General features: G+C 40.8%; 1 protein-coding gene across 6 annotated transcripts in view; it reads left to right on the top strand.

Moving 5' to 3' along the window:
• Positions 1 to 20,733, top strand: part of MICU1 (mitochondrial calcium uptake 1) — a 131,640-nt gene that overhangs the window by 38,239 nt on the left and 72,668 nt on the right. For 4 of the 6 annotated variants that reach the window (XM_033149118.1, XM_033149119.1, XM_033149116.1 and 1 more), the window contains exons 3-6: positions 2,031 to 2,217; positions 8,629 to 8,791; positions 15,702 to 15,745; positions 19,136 to 19,147. In XM_033149118.1, coding sequence (XP_033005009.1) covers positions 2,031 to 2,217; positions 8,629 to 8,791; positions 15,702 to 15,745; positions 19,136 to 19,147 — 406 coding nt within the window. The remainder of the gene's footprint in view (positions 1 to 2,030; positions 2,218 to 8,628; positions 8,792 to 15,701; positions 15,746 to 19,135; positions 19,148 to 20,733) is intronic. The other 2 variants (XM_033149122.1, XM_033149120.1) reach the window with 1 other exon arrangement.

Below are 20,733 nucleotides of genomic sequence, written 5' to 3'. Positions count from 1 at the left end.
TTAATCTCCTTTTGAATCTTTAAACATTTCGGATGTCCTCTTAGTTCTTTTTCCTTAACTTTAATTAAATTCAACAGCCTTTCCATTTCCGCGTTTTGTGATTTCTTCTTCTTTGCTTTTTCACTTATGAGGAATCCTCTCATTACCGCTTTACTTGCATCCCAGGCAGTCCTTTTTTCGACTTCTGAATTCCAATTAATTTGAAAATACTCCTTCATCTTTTTCGCAGCTCTTTCTACTAGCTTGGTATCTCTCATCAAAGCGTCATCCATTCTCCACCTGAAAGAATCCTTTGAAACCATTTTTAAGGTCACCTGTACCGGATTGTGATCCGAATATGTCTTTGGGCCGATTTCTGCTTTTTGTATTTTTGGTGCCAATTCATTCGAAATCCAGATGTAATAATAATGGTCGAGATTACATCTAGCAACTTAATGTAATGTAATAATGTAATGTAATAATGTAATGTAATAATGGTCGAGATTACATCTAGCAACTTAATTCCATCATTCCCATGGAAGTCACAGTCAGGAAAATGTCCATTGTGTAGGCAGTTATAAAATATTGTTTCAAATGAATGAAAGAACTGCTCTGAAACTTGTTCCACCTTTTTTGAAGACATATAGTGGATGCTGTTGAGAATATGCACCAGTATAATAGTTCCCATTCACTGGGGTCAGGAAAATTGTGTTTTCTCAATCATCCCTGCCAGGGAGTTTTAAACTTATAGTGAGATTTATTTATTTATTGCTTCTGCCTTGGAAGTTTTGTATCTGCCATTAAGGTACACCTGGTGAGTGGATATTGGGTGTAAAATGTTGGCATTGGGTGCTGCAGTTTTGGGGAAAAACCTTTTGGTTGCGCATTAAGAAGTGACTTTTCAGTGATCTTTATTCAATCACTACATTGGATGCTGAGCCACTGCTTCATAAACCATGATTTGTGAAGCCTTAGTTGAATGCCAGTACTTTGGCCACCTCATGAGAAGAGAAGACTCCCTGGAAAAGACCCTGGTGTTGGGAAAGATGGAGGGCACAAGGAGAAGGGGACGACAGAGGATGAGATGGTTGGACAGTGTTCTCGAAGCGACTCGCGTGAGTTTGGCCAAACTGCGGGAGGCAGTGGAGGACGGGGTGCCTGGCGTGCTCTGGTCCATGGGGTCACGAAGAGTCGTACACAACTGAACGACTGAACAACAAGTTGAATGCCATGCTTCTCCCTCCTCCCAGCGTATACCTACTTTGGCATGGAGATCTAAGCCAGGGGTCAGCAAACTTACCGCGCCTTGGGCCAGTGTCTCCAGCACCAGTCGCACGGTAGGCCGGAGGGTGGGGGAGCGTGCACCCATACACGTGCAGACATGCTATTTCTGGCGCAATTCCGGGTCAGAGGAGCACCAGAAATAGCTTGTGCGCATGTGCACAGACCTCTTCTGACCCGGATGCACACCAGAAATAACGTGCATAAGCACAGCAGTTTCCGGTGCTCCTCTGACCCGGAAGTGGGCAGCCGCACAGTTCAGTGCTGGTAAGAGCGGGCGGCAGCAGCGGGCAGTGGGGGTCACCGTGGGCCGGATAAACAAGTCCATTGGGCCTTATCCAGCCCCTGGACCTTAGTTTGGAGACCCCTGATCTAAGCCAAAGCTGGCATGGGCAGAGGGGAGGTCTGAGGAGTGCATAGCCATGATACTCAGCTATAGCTTTATAAATCATGGTTTTTGAAGCCACAGACTATTGTTTGAATGTGATCAGCATCTTCTCCTTTAGTACTGGCACTGATCAGGTTATTTTCTTTTAGGTCCACCTTGCACTAAGAAATCCTATTTGGCTTTCAAGGGTTGCATGTCGGGCTAATATTCCTTAAATGCAGAAGATGCTTGTTGGGTACCTAGAACAAGGTTTTCACTTCTCTGCGAAAGGATCTAATTGCAAAGTTCTTGTTGAATTTATAGCTTTTCAAAAATACAACCTAATAGGCATTTTAAAAGATCAGAAGTTACTGCTTCACTTTTCCTTCTTGTTTTCTCTCAGAGCCCATGCAGAAGCGCCATCATCTGTGAAACATGATATAAGGGCAGAGCCTAGTGAGAAGATGAAGAACAGGGAAGAAGTAGTGAATGAAGGAAGTGATGATGGGAAAGCTGTTGAGTCAAGTGATGAAGATGCTCCGGTCGAAGAAAAGAAGAAGAAGCAGCGGTCTGGATTCCGGGACCGTAAGGTATGTATTCTGTTGCACTGGAATATTCTGCATTAAACTGCAGTCAGTCATACCATCAAGAGGTTGTGAAATTGTGTGGCCTTCAGTTACTGAAGTGTGTGTAGAAATGTAAAGCAGGGATAGGAGATCTGTGGCCCTACAGACAGGGTAGACCACAGCTGATTTCATGCTGGTCATACTGGCTGGGACTGATAACAGATTAGAAACCAACCACATCTGGAATGACATGGGTCTCCATCTGTTCTGCATGTCTCTTCTTGCGACATTCTTAAGGCAGTCATTAATAGAAAGTTTTATGTCCCATTTGTCTCACTACCAATTTGTTGGTGGGTTTATACATTTCTGGATCAATAGAAAATGATGACTGGGATTCAAAGAGCTTCTTTCGGACCTTGCTTGGGTGTAATTCTAATTAGTTTAGCATTTTGTCTGAACCAGAGCTCGGGTGTGAGCTGGTGTTCCATTGGCCAAGAACTAATGGATGTGTTTGTCTTTGAACAGAATGTACTTCTGCCCCATTGCAAATAAACTGCAGTTAGGTTCTGTGTGGTGTGTTGCTTTTGAGATACGCATCCAAAGGCTCTTTGCTCTTTCATTGCATCCTAGGGGAGAATGTGTGCTTTGGATGTGTGCTTTTATCTATGCAGAAGAGCCTCTCAGATGTCCTGGCGTTCTTGGAAGGCTAATGAATTTATATGTGGAGCAATTGACAGAAAACTGTTTTATGATTACGATATACCTAAAAAGGAGGGTTGTGAGAAGATGAAATCTGTTTTAAGCTTTAGGGCTTGGAAACCATTTCTGTCTTGATACCATTAAAGAAGGCAATTAAAAATGGCCAAGTAAATCAAAGCTGACACGCGAGGCATGTTGGAGTGTGAATCAGCAGTGAAGGAAGTGAGAATATAATAGTTCCTTTGTCAGATAAATCCTTGTGACTTGTTCATGTACGAATAACTCAGGGACTGACAACTTGTTGTGAAGCACGTGACATGAGTCTTCGGAACACCAGGAGAAGGGAAAGGTGCAGATGTGACTGAGGGTTAATGACCAGTAAAAAGAAATATGAATGGTGTGAGGGGTACTAATTCATTTGGGGGGGAAATAGTTCTATACAGCAGTAGGACTTTTCTGTAATGTCTGGGGAAAGTTATTAGCTCCTCCAAGTATTACTGCCCTATGGGTGTTAATATGCTGAGACGTCTCTTTTTTAGTTAAGGGAATTTGTCTCTGAGGAATCCTTTATTTTATTCTGTTTTGACAGTTGCTGGACTTTTGATTTCCATTTTGCTGAAATACAGTGATCAGAAATGGCTGGGTTGGTTTTTTTTGGGCTTTTTTTACAAATACTTAAAAATCAAAAACACTTTTGATACGTCCATGTTTCTCTGTTTTTATTTGCCAGAAAAGCAACCTTCCTACCCAGTAAATCTGAGTAGCTAGAATTAGCTGGAGGAATCTTCTCTCTTAATAAATTTTGGAGGGGAATTGTTGATACCTGTTTTGTTGGAATGATTGAATTTTGTTAAACATTCTGCATGAAGAAAGGAAATCTCAAGAAACTATACCAAATTGGTTTGATATGTTAAACATATGTTGTTGTTGTTGTTGTTCAGTCGTTCAGTCGTGTCCGACTCTTCGTGACCCCATGGACCAGAGCACGCCAGGCACGCCTATCCTTCGCTGCCTCTCGCAGTTTGGCCAAACTCATGTTAGTAGCTTCGAGAACACTGTCCAACCATCTCATCCTCTGTCGTCCCCTTCTCCTTGTGCCCTCCATCTTTCCCAACATCAGGGTCTTTTCTAGGGAGTCTTCTCTTCTCATGAGGTGGCCAAAGTACTGGAGCCTCAACTTCAGGATCTGTCCTTCTAGTTAGCACTCAGGGCTGATTTCTTTGAGAATGGATAGGTTTGATCTTCTTGCAGTCCATGGGACTCTCAAGAGTCTCCTCCAGCACCATAATTCAAAAGCATCAACTTGATGGTCCAGCTCTCACTTCCGTACATTACTACTGGGAAAACCATAGCTTTAACTATACGGACCTCTGTCGGCAAGGTAATGTATTTGCTTTTTAAGATGCTGTCTATGTTTGTCATTGCTTTTCTCCCAAGAAGCAGGCGTCTTCTAATTTCGTGACTGCTGTCACCATCTGCCGTGATCATGGAACCCAAGAAAGTGAAATCTCTCACTGCCTCCATTTCTTCCCCTTCTATTTGCCAGGAGGTGATGGGACCAGTGGCCATGATCTTAGTTTTTTTGATGTTGAGCTTCAGACCATATTTTGCGCTCTCCTCTTTCACCCTCATTAAAAGGTTCTTTAATTCCTCCTCACTTTCTGCCATCAAGGTAGTATCATCGGCATATCTGAGGTTGTTGATATTTTTTCCGGCAATCTTAATTCCGGTTTGGGATTCATCCAGTCCAGCCTTTCGCATGATGAATTCTGCATATAAGTTAAATAAGCAGGGAGACAATATACAGCCTTGTCGTACTCCTTTCCCAATTTTGAACCAATCAGTTGTTCCATATCCAGTTCTAACTGTAGCTTCTTGTCCCACATAGAGATTTCTCAGGAGACAAATGAGGTGATCCGGCACTCCCATTTCTTTAAGAACTTGCCATAGTTTGCTGTGGTCGACACAGTCAAATGCTTTTGCGTAGTCATATATGTAGGCTGTGAACATATGTAGGCTGTGGCAAATCAAACCATTGGAAGAACCCCCAAAACTGACAGGGCATTTTGGACCATAGCATTATCATTCTCTCTTTCTCCCTCTCCACAATTCCCAGGATATTGTCAATGAAACTGTAGTAGGGAGGGATAGAGTTTTTCTTTAGTTAGACTGCCCTGAATGACCATGGAGCTGTCTACAACGTATTACTAAAATCATTATTATGGTAAAAGGAACCAATAAACTTGTAGCTAGTGATGCTGTAGTAAATTTTGAAGTGGAGGAGTTCATCATGGCAATCTTACAGGGAACACCCCCCCAAATAATTCATAGCCACAACAAAAGGAGAGTTCAAAAATGCAGACAGCTTTCTTGATCCATTATATATACACCAGATGGGAGCAGTGCATAGCATAATATTCATTTTACTAGTATCAGCTGACAGTCATAGAAAGAGGAATATATACAGTCAAATAAATAAAATGGTTCCAGTGTTGTAAGTTAGGATTAAAAGTAAGCCCTGAGTCTGAAAATGAGGAATATTACTGGTCTGGGTGGTTCAAACGCTGCTGATCTAACTGTTCATTGATGTTGGAAGTCAAGGAGTCTATTGTCTGTCATGTTTTTCTCTTGATTGTGCTTACTTTTTAAGTTATCCTTTCTTCTCTGTGATCCTGTGATAAAGTCTTGATTTGATATTAATATTGTAGCATGAATATATTTTAACAAGGTCTATTTGTACCTATGGTGCCTTCTGTTGATTAGGCAACTGATTGTATGTTAACCTTTTTGGACTGTCTGAAAGAGCTGCAGATGCAGAAGGTACAAATACCCAAAGCCAAATTTCTGTCCCTTTTTGAAGACTGAAATATCCCTTATGAGTTTGATCTTGTTTCAGGTTTATTTTTCAAGTGTTAAAACAGCACAACAGATGGCGCTTGTGCATTGGGCCCCTTCTGTTGCCCTCTGTGGTCCAGCAGAGTAGCCCACGGTCCCTTTATTTTGAATTAACAGTTGTGCTCTTAGAGCACTGCCAAAAGGTGAGATGTTAGAGCATCTTTCTTTAACCCTGTTACCCATTACAGCACTGCAGGAAGCTGCCAAATGAAAATAAATGTTAACTTATCTCTGTCATTACAGTGCAGCATGGAACTTCAGATTGCTGGCATCCCTCTCTTGGCTTTGCACATTGTCGTCCTAAAGATTCTGTGAGCCAAATGAAACATTTTAAAATGGGACAAGCTGTGTGGGTTTTAAGTTAGCAGCCATTTTTCTCTTCAAACTCCTCAGCCTTCTGGAAACCTTTCCTGCGTGGTCTGCTATGGAACTCCAGTGGATTCTAGGGCACACAGTTGCGCTAGGACAGATGTGGGGAAACGTTGGTTCTCTAGATATTGGTGAACTATGACTTTCATCATCCCTGGCCATGCTTGCTGGAACTGACGGGAGTTTTAGTTCAGCAACATCTATGGTTGCTTTTCCAGTAAAACGTATGCTGCATACTCATTGCTTTCTTTCCCATTTAGGCAATTGACAAAGATATCTGTTAAGAAGTATTCTTGTAATATTCAGGAAACACAGTGGATGGGTTTCTGCTGTCCTCTTAGTTCTCGGTATTTTTCATATTTATGATGATTATTATAATTTATTGTTTGTACCCCACCCTTCTGACTGGGTTGTCCCAGCCACTCTGGGCAGCTTCCAACATATATAAAAACATTAAAAAAATAGAAAGCTTCTCTATACAGGGCTGCCTTCAGGTGTCTTCTAAAGGTTATATAGTTACTTATGTCCTTGACATCTGATGGGAGGGCATTCCACAGGGTAGGTGCCACTACCAAGAAGGCCCTTGGTGCTGGATCTCAGTGTCCAGGATGGAGGTGGAAACACTCCTTCAGGTATACAAGAAGCCATTGTAGACAATACTGTGTTACACTTAGACTGCAAGGATCTGGGATGAAGTTCCTGCTCTGCCACGATGTTCACGGGATGACCTTGCACCAGTCAAGACCTCTCTGCCTAACTCTACCTCAATGGGTGTTGTGAGCAGAAAATAGGTAACGTCCCATGTACATCCTGGGTTATTTGAAGGAGAGGTAGGGTACGACTGCAGTAAGTGACAGCAACAGGCAGATACTTACTCATGTTCCTGCAAAGTTTTGAATCAAATTGTTGCATAAGGTGTGTACAGTCCGTAACGTGGAATGATTTGGATTTTAACAGCAGTGAGAAAGCACAGCTAGGCTACAGAGGACTTCAGATACTGCAATTGGTCATGAAACTGCTGTGTCAGCTTTTCCCTGTCCTATTTTTCAAAATTTAGCCAGGCTTAGATCCATGCTAAATTAAGATAAACAGCTGGAAGAGTTGTTAGCACTTGCTTCCTTTTTCAGTTGATTTGTCTGACCTTAAGCTGCAGTTTATTAAGAATGCAAAAGATGGGAATCTGATGTAAGCTGAACTTTCAGGTGGTTTTGCTCTGCTGCTATGTGCCTTGAATTGAATTTCTTTAAAATATACTGTAGAGTATTGATTGAAGGTAGTTTTCTAATGCATAGTCACTCCCACCCTCCCCACTTTCTATGAAACAGTCAAGCACTTTCATTCTGCCCTTAACCAGAGTCTTTAAAGCTAATGTGCAAATCCTGGTGGAGGTGGACATTTAAAAGTGAGAGCATTTTGAAAAAAGGCCATTTGGTTGATTAAAGGCCTGATGTGGCAAAGTAATCATGCGTCTGCATGGGGGATGTACCCCTTTCACATATGCCATGAATTTGATGAATGGCCTTAGGGAAAGCTGTTTGACTCATTATAGGACCTGGGTAATGAAATCTTTTCTGTTCTGTATCAGACAGTCACCTTTTCTCTCCCCCCAACAATAGTTTTAAATAAAGTTTTTATCCCAGGCTGTGTACCTGAATTGGATTTGAAATTTTTTATATTTGACATGGTTTCTTATATTGCTGGTGATTTTTATTGTTATAGTGATTCAGAATATTTGATGGGAAGCCATTCATAAATGGAATTAAATGAGTTATAAAGGGGTGTGTGTGTGTGTGTGTGTGTGTGTGCAAGGACCACAACATTTAATGTTCAAAATGCAACATTTTAACAACTAGTTCTGACCATTCAGTCACACTCTAGCATGGCCAGTGAACACAATCTTGGCACAGCTGAGATGGGTCTGAACCTGCAACTTGTCCCAGACATTGTGGTCATCAGGAAGAGGGAGCAATTTTAGCCCCCAATATATTTCCCATATAAGTGGATGATTTCCATATCATGTATATGTGCCATGTGTCCCCATTATTTAGACATGGACAGCATCCCTGGGTCTAATATACCAGCCCTTTCAACACCCCCTGCCTGTCACAATGGCAGTTTTGCTAGTTATTAAATTCCACACTACTGGAACAGAGGGAAATACTTTTTACTGATGTACACTATATGGACTTGTTGAATGAATGATTTTGGTCACAGACCAATAAAGACTTGTTGAAATCATCATCCTTGAGGGCTTAGAAGAGACTATAGTGGTAAAGGACCCAAAGAAAAGTGAAGAACCAAAGTATTTGGTTGGGTCGGTGTTTAACAATAACAATACCCTTTTCTGTATGTAGTAAGTTGTTTTATTGGTTAGCATTTTGCAGGGGTTGTATATAGAATTACCTACACGTGTCAAATCAAATAGTTGTGCTGTTTGAGGGGATCTGATGTTCTCTTTCTCTATATTTTTAGGTAATGGAGTATGAAAACAGGATCCGAGCCTACTCAACTCCAGATAAAATCTTTCGATATTTTGCAACCTTGAAAGTAATAAGTGAGCATGGAGAATCAGAAGTATTTATGACCCCACAAGATTTTGTGAGATCTATAACTCCAAATGAAAAGCAACCAGAAAGTAAGTGACCTTGTATGTAATGATAGCAAGTATATGTGATTATGCAGAAGTGAATTCTTGGTTATTGTAATCTGTTTAAAAAGCTGATTGGCTTATTTCATTTGTTAAATTGAATTTGTCAACTATCAATATAAAATGTAAAATTCTATGTAGAGATATTGACTGTGGCTATTTCTTCCTGAAATGAGGCTCAGGGATGATGATTTAATTTTCAGCTGCTTTGGTTGCCTCTTAGGTACTGAAGGGCCTCCCCCCCCCCAGTGTTGGGTGCTGTTGAGGGGGCAACTTAATTGCAGGGAATACTGAAAAGTTGCAGTAGCAGAAACAAATTTCTCCCCTGAAGACAGAGCTTGGAGTAGATGGAAAGAGAAGCCAATTATGCAGACTTTCAACTCATAATTTTGCTTTTAGCTGAAGGCTACCAAAGTGGACGCTTCCCTGTCATATTGGAAGTTGTTGTGAGGGGGGAATCTAAATTTATGAAAACTGTAGGCCATCACTGATCTCTAGGCTTGGCAGCTCAGGTGACAAAACATCTTAGAATATGCCCTTCCAAAAACAAATTAAAGAAAAAACAAGAAGCATTCTCCATTGGCTATTATAGAACAGGTCCATGAGATGGTGTTGCAAAGAGAAAAGTATTTTGAGACTCTTCATATGGTTTTATGTAGACCTAAAAGATGCAAAGCTTCAAAGAGCTTCACATATTTTAACTGGAGTTTTTAAAAAACACATACCAGCACCCCTGTAAGCTAGGCCAGTGATGTTATCCTCAAATGGCAGATGGGTAAAGAGCAGGGGCTGAAAGGGGTGGACTTGCATAAGGCCATCTGGGAGTTGTACCCAGGAACTTCTATATAGTTAAAGTCCTTTAGCCACTACATTATATCTGCTCCACATGGATAACATGGAGGTGCAGTCCAGGAAAACTTCCCCCAGTCTACATTTTGCTCAGACTTCAAGTGCTGACAATTTCTCCCAGTTGAGAAGTAGAGAGAATTCTCTCTCTCTCCCAAATCAGGATGGTTAAATGAGGTTTGTGAGATTCTTGGCTTTGCTTGTGTGGAGCTAATTGGTCATTGAAATACTTTGCTGGTGCAACCCATATTGAAACATACGGATGTTAGCTGTTGTCTCGAGACAATGCAATTGCTCCAGACATATGGTTAGAGGTAAGTTATTACAGAATAACGACAGGCTTTACTGAGAGAAAATGTGAGGGAGCAGGTATTAGGAGGGAAGGGATGCTTACGGGGAAGTAATTAAGATCTGAGAGGGGCTCTTTACTATGTAAAACACAGGCTGTTAGTGACCTGGGGTTACTGTCTGATAGATTTTGAATAACTCTTGTGAAAGGACCATTGCCAAGTAGTTTCTCTGAAACCTCCTGTATACCTCTTGATCTCTACTTAAGCATTTCTAAGGAGAAGCCAGTAAATTGAAATATCCAACACAACTGCTGTCATTTTTTTAAGCTTATGAAAGTGCCGTGTGTTAGTAATGCATTTTGATTCACTTTAGACTACAGTAGTTTTGTTTAGTATGCTTTAAGTGAACTATGCACATTCCCTAAAGACTATATATCTTGGGCAGAAGTAGCTGTTTTAAAAATAAACGTTCTTTAGAACTTGTTTGACGGCAGAATACAGAAATTTAATCTTCATGGTACTAAGTATATGAAGTGTTTTATGATACTCAGTTATTCATTCTTCTAATTACCCTGTTGGGTAAGTGTCATCTATTGAAAACCCTACAATATCCAAGCAAATGTATTTAGGCTGCAGTGCCATCCGCTTTTACCTGGAAGGAAGGCTTATGAAACATAATGGACCTGTCTTCCAGGTAGATATGTATAGGATTGTGCTGTAAAGGTGGGTTTCATGAGTGAAGCAAGACCTGTGGCTCTGTGCAGAGGCAGTCCCATGTAGATATGAAGCCAGTTTGGTATAGCGGCTAGAGCAGGCATGTCCAAAGTCTGTTTTGGTGGCCTAATCCGGCCGCCCAGCTGGTTTTATCTGGCCCTGTGGCAGTTTATTTATTGGGATAAAATCCTAAAAAAAGCTCAACAAGTTCAGTCCTTAACAAAAAAACCAAAAAAAAAAAAAACCCAACAACTCAAGAACTCTGGGGTAACATTAAGCTCAACAATTTTGGTCGGCCCTCAGGCATGTTCACTTCATCAAATCTGGCCCTCTTTGAAAAAAGTTTGGGCACCCCTGGGCTAGAGTGTTGAACCTGGGAGACCAAGGTTCAAATCCCACTCAGTCATGCAGCTGACTGGTGTGACCTTGGGCAAGTCACCATCTCTCAGCCAAACCTACCTGGCAGGGTTGTTGGAAAGATAAAATGGAGCATGGGGTAAACCATGTCTACCACCTCAAAGAAACTGGGATATAAACATAATTTAAAAAGCTGCAGAGAAGTCATTTGAGGGAGCAGGAGACCTTTGCACACATGTGGACTGGACAAGCAAAAGTCAAACTTAGGGATGTCTTGGTCTGTAGGTGGTGAGTTATGAGGAGGGACAAGGCCAAGGACAAAGTTGAAGGTAAGGAGAAGAAGCTTGTGTAGGTTCCAGGCACATACATGAAGCCAACCTAAGGATTTTAAGAAATGGCATTTCATGTTTAAAATGACAGGAGGGCACTTTTTGTCCCTCATGTGCTATAAAAAGCATTCCATATTAAAATTTGTTTTTCCTGTTAAAATATTTAGACAAATCTAGTGGTAGTGCAGGTCTATCAGCAGCAATTATTCATGATTGGTAAATGGCATTTTGCTGTACAGAGGGAATACATTTATGAATACCAAATGCTGGGAACATGACATCTGGGAAGGTCTTTTGTCAAACCACGTGAGTACCACGTGAGATGGACCACTGTTAAAACAAAATTCAGGACTACGTGGGCCTAGTTTATCGGCGACTCGTGTGCTCACAAGAGCATCATCAAACAAAGCTTATTTTCTATGATGCTTTTGGAACAAACCCCAAATTCCAATATCCTACTAAGCCTAAGCATGTGCAACTGAAATAACCACAAATTCTTCTCAGTTTCCCTCTCCTTTTGTCTCCATTTTGTATGATTTTTTTAAATTGTAAGCTGCTTGGGGTAGAAACTTATTCTTCTTTGCAAAATGCACAGAGGGCATTGTATAAAATAGCAAGAAACAGCACAAATTCACTCTCCCATTCAACTTAAATTACCATTAAAAAGTTTGTGTCTTTGAACATGCAAAAGTAAAAAAAAAAAACCCAATGTACTCTGGTGATCGTTCTTCAGCACAGCATCCACAAATCGAATGCACTGCTTGACAGTCTTATAACTTTTTTTCTCAGCTTATGAAGCTGATGACAGTGGAGATTTTATTGCCTTGGCTTAGGAGAGTCTGAGATCTTCTTAGTTGATTAATAACTCTGTTTCCTGCACCATGACCATTATGAACTTCTGAATATATGGGAAGCATTTTATCATGTTTACTCATAAACAGGTGGCAGTGATATATATCTGCCTTGCTGATCAACGGCTGCTGGTTTCCCCTTCTCTCCCTGTTCCCCACATCTTGCCAATCTTGAGTAATAAGACAACACTGTCATTATTTAAAATTTTATTTGGAATTCTTTTTGTATATGTGTATATAGAAAGAAAAGAAGTAAAATACAAATAGACTGAATATGCATGGCTATGGTTGCTTACCAGTTCTGGCTTGGGTGGTAATCCTCACCATGTCTATTCAAAAGTAGTCCAATTGAATTCAATAGTGCTTACTCCCATGTAAGTGGTGTTAAGATTGCAGCCCTAGGTGTTAACCGTAATATGCCAATTTGGAAGCTAAACTCATAATGGAGAGATGATTGAGTAGAACGGAATTGGTGCTGCATACACACATGGCTCATGCATAGTGGTAGAGCATAGTAGTAGTAGTAATAATAATAATAAAAATAAAAATAATAAATAATTCTTTTATTTATATCCCGCCCATCTGGCTGACTTTCCCCCAACCATTATTCATTCAACCATTTCAGCAAAACTATCACTGGGTTCTGCTGACTTCAGATCTGGTGTATTACTTCTAAAACATCTACCAAGATCGTTTAACTGGAAGACATATCCACCATGAATGTAAGAGTCTAAATTTACACAATTGGTTTTTCAACAGCCTTCCATAGCCATTCTGTAGGTATCTTGCTGAGGTCTTTTTTGTGATTTAATGGCACTGATTATACTTATACTGCCATGTGTTTGAATTTAATCTTCATGAAAACCATTCCATATTTCAAGAATATATTCCCATTTTTGTGTTTAAATGTGTAAAATTTGGTCATCAAAAAACTTAATTGGCTTCCCTTGTCTTTCTAATAGTGTAGTAGATTACATTTTAGACATTTTAGTGCTTAAATGGGCATTAACAAGCATCTTGCCAAATATGGCTGTTCCATACAAGTCCTATCTTCTCTCTTAGCTATGAATAATGAAATGTCTGATTTGTAGGCAATGGTGATAACACAGAACAAAATATGCAGGGTGGTAATCTATCTTCTCATATGCTGTGAATCAAATTATTCTAAGTATACAGATCATATTCTTCCCACATAACAAACAGACCAGGTTGTTGATTGAAATTGAAATTCTTAACATGCATTTTTGTCTCAAACATAGCTGGTTCTACATTCTGTTTTTCTCAGTTGGAGTGTATTTGCTCAGTGGATTAGTTTATCCTCACTGAATTGTTTTCGGTCTTCCCTTCCTGGACCTTATTCAAGTTTCCAATGTTGCAGAGGTTCCATGCTGTTTATACCATATCAAGTCTTGTCTTAAATCACCCAGTAACTATTTATGCGAGTTAAGTTTATAGTAATAGAACTTATTCATAAACTTGTTCTTCCACAGAATTGATCCTTGCTGCTTCTTTCCCCCATACAAAATCTGCTAACATTTAGGGTTGTATTAAACAGGATGTAATATAGTAAACAGGAATAGCAACTTACGAGCTGTCAGTTTCTTAACAGTGCTGTGTGCACTTTGGAACTCCCTGCCTATTGAGATCCAGCAGATGCCTTTGCTGTATTCTTCTCGGCACCTGCTAAAAACATTCTTGTTTAGACAAGCCTACCCAGATGCTTAGAAAGTTGAAGTAATTTTAATCTTATTTTAGTATTTTAACTTTTGTATAAAGCATGGTTGTGATTTTTTCTCGATTTTATTGTTTCTCTTTTTGTAAACTGCTTTGAGGTTGTTTTTTTTCCAATCAAGCAGTATATAAATTTCATGAAACAAACAAATAAACGAACCAACCAACCAATGCAATGTCAAAATTTCTTTCATCTCTCTTCCTCTGATTACTGGTTCATAAGTCAATGTTGTGTGATTTTCTCAAATACTTCATCATATTCTGTTGTTCCAAGCTTTCTGTTCTGGCTTCTAGCTCTAATTAGGGTTGAACTGTAATAAAAACAATTGATTCATTCTGGGATTCAGCTGAATTTTGTATGTGTTTAAGCAAGTTTTTCACCCTTAAATCTGATGGATAAAGTCATTTGCCCACCCTTCTGTGCAACAAAACAAATGGAACCCCTGACAATCTATTGCAGAGCTTACTCTGCTTCTGGAACGCTATTTTACATCTAACGCTCGACTGTTGATTGGAAAAGGTAAAATTGCATCCTAAGATGATGAGGACCCTCTTGCACAAGCAGAACAGCTTCCAGCAGAAGCATGAGAATGGCTTATAGAGCCTACATCAGGGGTCAGCAAACTTGTTCAGTAGGGGGCCGGTCCACTGTCCCTCACACCTTGTGGGGGGCCGGACTATATTTTTTGGGGGGGAATGAATGAATTCCTATGCCCCACAAATTTTAAATAAAAGTGCACATTCTACTCATGTGAAAACACCAGGCAGGCCCCACAAATAATCCAGAGATCCATTTTAAATAAAAAGACACATTCTACTCATGTAAAAACACACTGATTCCCGGACCATCCACGGGCCGGATTTAGAAGGCGATTGGGCCAGCTCCGGCTCCCGGGCCTTACTGTGCCTACCCATGGCCTACATACTGCAGCACTGTTTGAACACACGCACAAGCTCTTTTGCCAGCATTTGCGGAATAGTGTCAGCAACTTTATTCTTCCTGGTTCTGAGGTTCCAGTTTGTTGCATCTTGATTGCAGTGATGGGGAAAATGCCATGCATGGCTTCTTCCTCAATTTAGCTACCGCAAGTAGAACACTGGTATAATGGATTGAGTCCATGCTGGAAGCTTCAAGGCTGCGAATGGTGAATATAACCCATTTGGTCTTGCTCCCCCACAGCACACCATTTCGTGGGCACTGTATTTCATGGTGGCAAATGGCAGGTTACTGCAACATTTCTAGTACCTTTATCTACTGCTGCATCTGCTCCTTAGTTTCATCTCCTTCTGTAAGATTAACTATTGATTACTGTCTTCTCCCTTCAGCATCTTTCAAATTTACCTTTTCTACCCACTTAGTTTGGAGCTCATAGACCATCAGTTGCTTTCAGCTTGTATGAAATGAATGTTACTTAAAGTTTGATGGCAATTTTGAAATCTGTTAATGGCATCTGTTGCTTAAGGCAGGGTAGTATAAATATTGAAGGACAGAGGTTAATGTATAAGGTAGTAGGGAAGGGTAGAGAAATAACTTGTGTATTAAGTTTTAAGAGAAGCAAGGTGTGGCACCACCATTGTGTCTTGTTATAGCTATAGCTACTATTCCCCAGATCTGTACACATTTCATAAGATATAAAATAAAGCTACTATTAAGCTGAGCTTTCCTGTACTTTCAATGTTTTGGTTGGTTAGAGCTTAATGTGTTTGAACCATGTGAATATATTTCATAACATTCAATCAGCACTACATAAAACCTTTGCTTTTCTCTTGTTTCTTTTAGACCTCGGACTTGATCAGTTTGTGGTGAAACGCTATGATGGGAAGGTGAGATTCTTAAACCTGTGGGTGCATGCTAATTACCATTTTAGCTACTAAGGAAATGTTTATTTTCTCCTCTCTGTCTGTGAAACTGTCTAGCAGTAAGCAAAGCTGTGTTAATTTTGGAGGTGAATATAGCAGGGATTGGGTGGGGATTTTTATGGGCCACCACAGAGAAGGGGACTAAATTTGAGATTCTAAACAGCCTCTCTTGGCCTAGCTTGCGCAGCACCAAGAATGTGGAACCATATCTAAAAATTAAAAACAGAGCTCTTCCCATAGGCAACTAGCTGGCTGCTGTGAGAGCAGAACGCTGGTCTAGGTGGATCTTTGATCTGATCTAGCACGGTCTGATCTGCTTGGCAGGGGGTTGGACTGGATGGCCCTTGTGGTCTCTTCCAACTCTATGATTCTACGGTTAATTTTAATACTTAGCTGCAGTTTCCAAAGTATAGTTGTGGCAAAGTTGGCACTTTCCTTTCTCATTTGGGAGAATTTCGTCTGAGTGTTGTTCTTTTCACCTGCGATAGAAATTCAGTGTATGAAATCCTTATGTCTCTCTTAAAAATCAGAATGGGTGTTGGATGCTAGTCAGCTTGCGCTAGAGGCTGATGCATCTGCATGGGGAGAGAGAAAGGAACCTCCAAGCTTCTTAGACTGCCCTTTTACCTGTGCTGACCTTCCTTCAGGCTAGATGGATACTCTTGCAGTTGCTGACCTCATTTTCTCCTTCCTCCTCACCTTGGGAGAGCAGACATCCTTTGTGTCTCCACTGCCGACAAACGAGAGCAAGCACAGCTTGTTGCATTCTCCATCTTAGTTACCGGTAGAACTAGGATCTTTCCTCTCAAATCATGTATCTCCTGCAGGAAACATAGCTCTGTTCGCAATATTATATCTAGGGTAAAACATGTTCCTCCCACAGTGATTCAGTGTTAAATTGAACTTTTAAACTCCAAATACCATCAATGGGAAGGTGGAATTCCCCTCCCTGAGCTCTTTTTAACTTCTTTCACTATATGTATAAGAAAGAGATGCAGAATTCCAAAGCTGCATTTGCCTCCTTGTCCCTCCTGCTCTTTATTTCATTGAGCAGCACTCTCAGGCAAAGGCAAATTTGCTTACTGCTTTCCTGCTTTGTCTTATTACTGGGCTGACCTATCACTTTAATGAAGTGCACAGTTGCTGCTGCGCTTTTAAGAGCTGACATCCAGAATACAGCTTTGGCTGCTCTCCCCACCCTTTCTTCGGAGGCAGGCCCGCTCTGCTCAGTCTGGAGGTGGACTGCCATTCCCACCAGCCTGCCTCCGGAGGGGAGGGGAACCATCTTTCTGCTCAGCCAAACTGTGCAGCCGTAGGGTGTGGAACTGGTCTCTTCCTTCCCGTCCCACTCTGCTCATTGCACACATGGGATGGTGTCACCATCTGCCTCTGCTCCTGGCCAGCTGAAGGGGAGGAAGGACTCTTTTTGACTTGGCAAATAGTAGCTGTGGCTTGGACTGAGCTGCTCTCAGTTTAAGCTGCTGTCGACTGCTGTCACAACAGTGATGGCAGAAATATGGGTGGGCCTGGAGAATAGGGCATCAATCCTCTCTGCATGGCCAAACACCTTAATTTGTATAGCTTTCTATTTCTTGGTTATCCTGGAATGTGATCAAGACTTTGTTTATGACTGTTTTGAATATAATCTTGAATGCAATAGTCTATCCTGCTGCTTATAGTGTTGAGGACAAGGATATGCCTGAGGGCAAGGTGGCTAATTGACATTGCAATAATATATACTAAGCATATTTTCTTGCCCCTGCGGACTGGCTGTTTTGAAATTTTCAATCTTGCTACAGATTGGTTTTATTTATGTGCATATATCCAATGCCACCAATCCTACTGAATCTATCCAGATAATTTGAATTTGTGCTGCTGAATTGTTTCAGCTCTTTTTGATGAACTTTTTTTTGTGAAAGATGTGCTCTGTCGGGTGTTTCTTTGCATATTTATTTACTGTACCACACCGCAGACAGAAAATTCGAACTGTTAAGGACTTAACCTGAGAGAGATTCCATTGGGCTGCTTAAAAGAACATATTTTTCCATAATGGAATATACAGCGGGCATTTGCTCTCCCTCTCTCAGTCACGTTCCAGACCTTTTTGTTTGCTTCAGCAAATTGTTCTGATTGATTTAGGGTGGCTTCTTGGGCATGGAAAACCCAAATCCGGAATGCATTAGTTGTGAGCCGTGCATGTCAATATGTACGAAACTGCTGCTTTTGCCTTTACAATATACAGCAGCTTGAAAAGCTGTACATGAAATGCTGAGCACAAGTGTGCTGGCTCTCAGAGAGGAGATCATGGGCACTTCATTCCTTCTCAGTTCTTGCTGCTGCTTTTGTGAGCTAAGGCATGGTTTGACTTCAGCATGTCTCCTAAACCCAGACTTATGGTTTGTCTCACTCCAGACAAGCCACCAGCTGCAACCCAAGAATAAACCGTGCTTACAGCTGGTGGCTTGTTTGGAAGGAGATGAACCTCAAGCATGGACAACACACTGAGGCACACCATGGCTTAGCTCACTTCAGTAGAGCACCAGGATTGAGGAGGAACAAAGCACCTGCAATCTGTCCAGGAGCCCTGCACGCTCATGGTTTAGCGTATATGTGAACTAGGCCATTCTGTCTTCCAGGAAGAAGTATTGATTGACAAAAAATGTGCCTGTGCCCTTTACAGTCCACTTCAAGTTCAGCTGTTAGTGCTCATTCCTAGGATGTTAGTCCTACAGGAGGACTTGGACAGCTGCCCGTGATATATTTGGATCTTAGATTTTAACCTGGGGTTGGCCATTAATTTTTAACTGCAGCGGTTAATTGGTTTGTGCCTCAGGCCCAATACAGATGTTACCTATCAGGGAAGACTCATCTCTTTTTAAGCATAAGCAAATATATTGTTAAGGGTTTGTGCTTGCAATATGAGGATGCTGTAGGCTCTTCCAAACATTGTTTTATATCTGTGAACAGCCTCTTTTCTACCACTTCCCAGCTCTTGTCAAAGCTTTGTGGCATATTGGATTTTGTTGGCATAAACTGATGGAATTATGGAAGTCTTTCTTTCTCTTTCCCTTTATTTTAGTAACTACTAATTTTAATTTTTATTATGTTTTGGCAGGTAACTCCTAAATCTCACTGACCTTTTGTGCCTCCTTTTATTTCTTGGTTCTAAGGTGTGCAGCAGTATCTTGTTCCTGAGACATGAATTGGGTCTTTTTCTTTATTTGTTTTATTCTGTGGTTCCTCTTAAGATGTACAGTTTGTAATTATTTTCTTTTTGTTTTTTGCTTTTGTTTCCGTAACCAAACCTTTGCTCATTTTCTTCCCTTTCTTCCTAACCTTCCCCCCTCTCATCAGGATTTTTGGCAGGTACTGACTTGTCAGCATGTGCTTCAACCAATTTGTGCTTCAGATCCCATGTGCACCTTTTAAAAGGGACAGTATATATTATTTCCCCCATTACCTTGAAAAGACTGTTGGCTTTCATCATTTGAAATCTAAAATGGCTTAATTTTTTAAAAACTTGGAAACTTAACTTTTCCCAATAAAAAGGTTGTCGCAAGAGTTCAGTATTAAGTCATTTCAGCGCAGAATTACTTAACATTTGGTAAACCAACTAGATGCTACATTAATTTTTTTCTCCTTTTGTGATCATTTTTTTTTACTGAGCAGCAATGGTTTATTTTTCCATTTTGGTTTAATAAAATCAAACAATTGTATTTCTATTCATAAGAAAGTGTGGCAAATATGCTTTTCACAAATATTTAATTTATATTTTGTGTGAATGGGAGATATTGGCCTATGGGCATATTTACATTAAAATTCCAAATTTTATGCGTAAACTAATTCTCACCACATATCCCTGCACTATGAAGCTATCTTAATCTATCTGCCACAAAGTACTTGAAGATGAAACAGGTGGCTGAATTCTGTTCAACATAACTGAGTGATAGAGGATCAGCTTACATTATCAGTTTCCTTGAGATAGCTACCTCTGATTTGTGTCATGAGAGAGTCAACCATGCCTTCCAAACGAGGTGTTTTGGGCTGAGCTAGACACGATGATCGCTGTTTTAGCATGCATCAGTAGCCATAACTATGATTAGGAAAATTAGCTTCTGTATGAGCTGTATACAGGTGTACACAGTTCAGGCACTCTCCCATTTTGTTCCTCCCTTCCTAGGGCAGGGAAGGGATTCACATTTCTCGCAAACCCACATATTGCATATTGTTCTCTCCAAACTGTAGTTTATACCAGCCTTTACCTATCTAGTGCTCTCCGGTTGTGTAGGATTGCAACTACCATCCACCCCAGTCAGCATGGTCATTAGCCGAATGTTTGAGGAAGGCTAATTTGTGGTCAGTGTCACATGCAAAAGTGTCAAATACTTCTTAGAAATTTAATGTGCAGTTTTTTTTGTTTAAAAAAAAACACAACACAAAATTATGTGTGTCATAATTCAGAGCAAATTGGGGAATTTCATGCTTTCTTCCTCTGCTGTGGTCCTGCAGAAAATCCCTTCTGAAGCTGGTATTGAACCTAGTGCCAATGGGGGACTTCCTCCCACTGCAGATAAATTCTGTCTGCCTGTGATCTCAAAAACAATCAGCCTTCCCAATTTATGCAATTTGCATAAAAAAACCCTGCACATTAAATGCAAGGGTGCATTCAGTACAACCCTAAATTTGCTCTCCTTTTATCCCAAGTGTCCCAAGCGTAAGCCAAGAAGGAAGTACCGGGTCCGGCCCAGAGTCCAAAGAGTCAGCGAGGAGTCAGTCCAGCAAAGCCAAGGCAGGATACAGGGCAGGAAACCAGGCAAGGTCAGGAACAGGATCACAGGCAGAATCTGGCAAACAGCAATGTTGCTCCTGCAACCTGAGGCAGGGTCCCGACAGCCTTTTATCTCTGACAAGGTAATGGCCAGTCCCGATCCCCTGATGACTCACCACTCTGT

The sequence above is a fragment of the Lacerta agilis genome, chromosome 5, assembly GCF_009819535.1.
Source record: "Lacerta agilis isolate rLacAgi1 chromosome 5, rLacAgi1.pri, whole genome shotgun sequence".
Taxonomy (NCBI): domain Eukaryota; kingdom Metazoa; phylum Chordata; class Lepidosauria; order Squamata; family Lacertidae; genus Lacerta; species Lacerta agilis.
This window is presented reverse-complemented; position numbering and strand designations above follow the sequence as displayed.